Raw genomic sequence first — 4,773 nt, 5'->3', positions numbered from 1 at the left:
CCAGAACCATCTGGACCCACCAGAACCATGTGGAACCATCTTGACCCACCAGAACCATCTGGACCCATCTGGACCCACCAGAACCATCTGGACCGACTGCAGACCACCATGTCTCGCCTCATGTAGGTTTTGTTCTGACCCGTTTCTGCTCCACCGTGCGGCTGCAGGTTCTGGCCTCCAGAACCAGAACCTTCAGGCTCATCATGACGACGCGTCACTACCAGGTTGCCGTGGAAACCGCTGCCGAGCAACCAGAACAAACCGGTGCTCCTGGTTCCGCTTTGACCCGGTTCTGACCCGGTACAGGTTCTGCATGCAGACCGGGGTCACTTCATCTCTTCTTCTTTTGTAAATTGTTGGACCTTTATATTGACTGTTTTTATATGAAAACAATAAAACAAAGATTAACCGAGTGTCTCCTGGTGACGTCATCATTTCTGATCTGCTGACGGGCCGCGAAACAGACTGAACAGTTCAGGAACCGTTCATCTGAACGCCCAGAGTGATTCATTATCTTCATCAGAGGATCGCGCGGTCAGAGGTCACCGAGTTTATCTGAACTCTTCGGTCCACATGATTCGGATCCATTCTCACCGGTTCCGTTCAGCTTTTCCTTTATTCCCGGTAAACCCGGCCGCTCTGGACCGATCCAGCTCAATGTGCTAACTCTTTGTCTTCGCTTTCTGCTGCTGGTGATGTGATATAAACGGGGTTCAATGTTTGTATTTCTGTTTTATGATTATATTTCAGTGTGAAACCAAACGAACCGCCTCTCAAAACCCGTCCAGTTCTGGTCTGAAGTTTAAATCTGCCAGTTGAGAATCAGTTATAGGCAAGCTATTGCTAGCATCAACAGCTAATAAGCCGCCTGTGTTAAAACAGTTAATTGTGTTTCTGTTTTCTGATTTATTAATATAATCCACAAGAAGTCTGCGTTTTCTACTGGCTCCGTTTTTAATTTGGTGTTTCGGTTAAAGGACAATAAAAATAGATCCGTTTGTTAGCTAGAAGACCCGCTAAGCGAAGCCAAATGATCCAGATCCCAGTCTGGAGCCGGAATTCCCACAGTCAATGTGCCCCGTGTTTTCCTGAAGTAATCTCGCGGTAAACAGCGAGAGTATAGCAGAAGCCGGTTTGGCGCAGTACGCGGACTCTCGGTTTGCGGTAAATTAATCAATTTTAATTGAAAACCTGCAGAACCTGATCCAGGTTCGGATGATTCTGGGTTTATTTCGGTTCTGCTCTGTTTAAACCGGGTGAACGGGTTTTAGCGGCCGCTGGACTCGCTGACAGCCCGGACTAGAATCACACTAACGGACCGCTTTTATCGGATTCGGTCCACGGAGGAGCCGTTCTGAGAACCGGACCAGAACCGAACAGGTTCTGCTCGGGGATTGTGGGAGGCCGATCCGGTCAGAAGAACGGTTCTGGTTCGTGTTGTAGAGGCTGAGCTGGGATTGTTCTGGGACATGTGACGTGGTGCTAGTCCGTCCATCAGTCCGGTTCGGTTCCGTCGGAACTTCATGATCCAGCCGCAGGGGACCCGCCTGGTCGCCGGACTGTTCTGCCAGTGTCGGTCCGCGGAGACCCACGCCAGCGTGGACCCGGGCGGAGGCTGCGGGCCGCCCCCGGTCAGCCCGCGGCCCCCCCAGGACTCCCGGTCCGGTTCGGACATCCCGGACCATGCGTGTGACGTGTGCGGCGGTCCGGACCAGGAGCACCGGCTGAAGGTTCTGTTCGAGATCCTGGACGTGAACGGGGACGGCGGGATCTGCGTGAACGACCTGAGCATCGGCCTGAAGAAGCTGGGGGTCCACCGAACCGAGCACGAGCTGCGGGTAAGAGTCCGGTCCGGACGGGTTCGGGACGGGTCCGCTCTGATCCGGACGGGTTCGGGTCGCAGCTCGGGTTACTGCGGACGTGCGGGTCGTGTTGGAGAACCAGCCCGCCATGGTTCCGGCACGCAGGTTGTTTATCTGGGTTCGGTTCGGTTCTGTTGACCCAAACTGGTCCAGAACTTTTCTTTTAGCTTCAGTTCCGAACTTTAACAAAGTCAAACCCCCCGAACTACAGACGGGATTACTGGGCCACGCCCCCAGGTTCGGAACCTGAGGTGGGTTTTTACAGCAGAACCTTTTCCAGAACCACGGGACCCAGAAGGTTCTCCTCCAGAACCTCCTGGTGTTTGGGCCCAGAACTGATCCAGACAGACAGATGAACTGGAACCGCAGGATCCGGGTTCTGGTTCTGATCAGAACCTGGTTAACGGATCAGAACTCTGGGATTACTTTGTTTACATGTTGACCCGGTAAATCACCAGAACTCCAGGTTCTGGGTTAGGGTTAGGCTAACCCGACCCCTCGGTGACCCCTCAGTGACCCCAGGTCATGTGACCGACGTCCTGCTGGTTAAACGAGTTAAAGAACTGAAGACCCGACCCGACCGGTTCTGAGACTCCAGAACATTCTGCAGAGGAGGCGGGTTCTGGGTTCTGGGTTCCGGGGTCAGAGGTCAGCAGTGATGAATGGAGGGGAACCATTGATCCAGCTGCCGATCGGACCTGACGGGTCACATGGTTCTGGTCCGGTCCGTCTGGTTCTGGCTTCCCTCCGTGGGGAAGATGGCCGCCTGTCGGACAGGAAGTTAGCATGTTGCCGGCTTCCTGCTGGTGGAAAGTAATGAGCCTCAGAGCGAGTCGGGGCTACGGAAAGCCACACCTGCCACAAATCTCCACAGCTGGCGGCCGAACCTGAAACGCCACACAGTTGGATACGGGGGAGGAATCCTGCCGAAACTCAACCAACGTGTAAAACCAGTCAGTTGATGTTCACGTCACTGACCTGAGTTCAGTTTTATTCAGACGGTCTAACGGGGGTTTTTACAGTGTAAAAGTGCAGCTGGCCCAATGTGAGGTTCTGGTTCTGGTTCTGGACGCTGACGGTTCGGTTGGCCTGAGTCCGAGCCGCTGCAGCAGGAGGAGGAGGAAGAGGAGGATGACGAAGGGGAAACCCTGCAGCCCCCACCCCCCCTTCCTCTGACACAGCTCCACGCTGAGAGCCGGGCTGTGATTGGCTGCCGACGCGGCTGAGCAGTGTGTGGGGCTGTGATTGGCCGGCGGGGCTGCAGTGATGCTGCAGTGATGCTGCAGCAGGACGTCCCACAGCACCAGATGCTCCTGAACGCACCGCCGGACGCTGCATCTCTCGTCCTGCAGCAGGAAGTGATGCGGTTCTGATTTGACCCGGTCCGTCTCAGGATGCTGCAGGAGTTCCTGGATCTGCTGAGCCGGGCCGAGGCACCTGGTTCCGACCCGGCCGGTTCTGATCCGGCTGGTTCTGACCCGGCCGGTTCCGACCCGGCCGGTTCTGATCTGGCCGGTTCCAACCTGGCCGGTTCTGATCCGGCTGGTTCCGACCCGGCCGGGTCTGATCCGGCCCAGCCTGCAGGACGCTGCGAGACGCTGCAGGTGGTCCTCCAGAGAAGCTCCGCCCCCTCCGGCCAGGATGCCGCTCCCAGTGCTCCCAGCAGGACCAGCAGGTTGATCCTGACGGTGGCGCCTCCGGACCTGCAGCAGGTACAGCATGGGCCGGGCCGGGCCGGGCCGGTCCGGTCCGGTCCGGTCCGGTCCGGTCCGGTTTCCCTTCTGTGTTCAGGCTCTGAGCAGAAAATCTGGTGGAAGGAAAACAGGCAGAAATGAGGGCAGCATGTATCATCAGAGAGGCGATCCGGGTCCAGTTGGGTCAGAACCTGCTGGGAAACTGCAGCTGCATCAGAATCATAGGTTCTGGTTCTGTGACCTGGTTCTGATGGGGAGTTCTGGGAAAATTGAAGTGGTTCTGATTCATTGGGTCTAACTGGATCAGCGTTGAGGGCTGTTGATGTTCAGTCTGATGAACATCAATGTTGAATGTTCCTTTTAGGTCCGGTTCTGGTTCTGGTTCTGGTTAGAGCTCAGTCTGGCTCAGTTCACCTGATGAAAAGTTTTCTCTCTAACGGATCCAGATGACTGAGGAAGCATGAGGCCATGGCCCTCATGTTTCCCCCACGGCCCTCCCTGGCCCCCGGCCCTCATGTTTGGCCCCCGGCCCTCATGTTTCTCCCCCGGCCCTCATGTTTCCCCCCCGGCCCTCCCCGGCCCCCGGCCCTCATGTTTGGCCCCTCTCTGTGCAGCGCATGGTGACGGCCGGCGATAAGGACCTGGACGGCCAGCTGGACTTCCAGGAGTTCGTTCAGTACCTCCGGGATCATGAGAAGAAGCTGCGGCTCGTCTTCAGGAGTCTGGACAGGAAGAACGACGGTGAGGCGGGTCGACCGGGACCGGAACCGGGTCTCGGGTCGGGACCTTTGACCTCTCTGTGTGTTTCAGGCCGGATCGACTCGCAGGAGATCATGCAGTCGCTGCGGGATCTGGGGATCCACCTGACGGAGGAGCAGGCCGAGGAGATCCTGAGGAGGTGAGAGGAACCGGGTCCAACCGGGTCGGTACTGGTTCTGCTGTGTTTGGGCCAAAGATGGAGGGTTCTGGGCGGCAGCACATAAAATCAGATGATCTCAGAGACGACAGCTGGTTTTATTCTCAGATCATCCATGTGAGTTTGTGCCGCTCGGTCCAGTTGGTTCCGTCGGTCCAGTTGGTCCAGTTTGGTCCAGTCGGTTCCGTCGGTCCAGTTGGTCCAGTTTGGTCCAGTTGGTTCCGTCAGTCCAGTTGGTCCAGTTGGTCCAGTTGGTCCAGTTGGTCCAGTTTGGTCCAGTTAGGTCCAGTTTGGTCCAGTT

General features: G+C 56.5%; 2 protein-coding genes across 6 annotated transcripts in view; both read left to right on the top strand.

Annotated features, from left to right (window-relative positions):
* Positions 1-413, top strand: part of LOC103474056 (SWI/SNF-related matrix-associated actin-dependent regulator of chromatin subfamily B member 1-like) — a 7,034-nt gene extending 6,621 nt beyond the window's left edge. The window contains exon 10 of one of the 2 annotated variants that reach the window (XM_017307768.1): positions 1-413. The gene's annotated coding sequence lies outside the window, so the exon portion shown is untranslated. The other variant, XM_017307767.1, reaches the window with a different exon arrangement.
* A 74-nt stretch (positions 414-487) lies between these two features.
* slc25a25b (solute carrier family 25 member 25b) overlaps positions 488-4,773 on the top strand; it is a 13,495-nt gene continuing 9,209 nt past the window's right edge. The window contains exons 1-3 of one of the 4 annotated variants that reach the window (XM_008424777.2): positions 488-1,838; positions 4,171-4,297; positions 4,367-4,454. In XM_008424777.2, the coding sequence (XP_008422999.1) occupies positions 1,524-1,838; positions 4,171-4,297; positions 4,367-4,454 (530 nt within the window). In that variant the 5' untranslated portion in view covers positions 488-1,523. Of the gene's footprint in view, positions 1,839-1,937; positions 3,575-4,170; positions 4,298-4,366; positions 4,455-4,773 lie in introns of those variants that run through there. The other 3 variants (XM_008424778.2, XM_008424780.2, XM_017307762.1) reach the window with 3 other exon arrangements.

This window comes from Poecilia reticulata, linkage group LG12, assembly GCF_000633615.1.
Source record: "Poecilia reticulata strain Guanapo linkage group LG12, Guppy_female_1.0+MT, whole genome shotgun sequence".
NCBI lineage: Eukaryota > Metazoa > Chordata > Actinopteri > Cyprinodontiformes > Poeciliidae > Poecilia > Poecilia reticulata.
The sequence above is the reverse complement of the archived record's forward strand: the minus strand, read 5'-3'. Positions and strand labels throughout refer to the sequence as shown.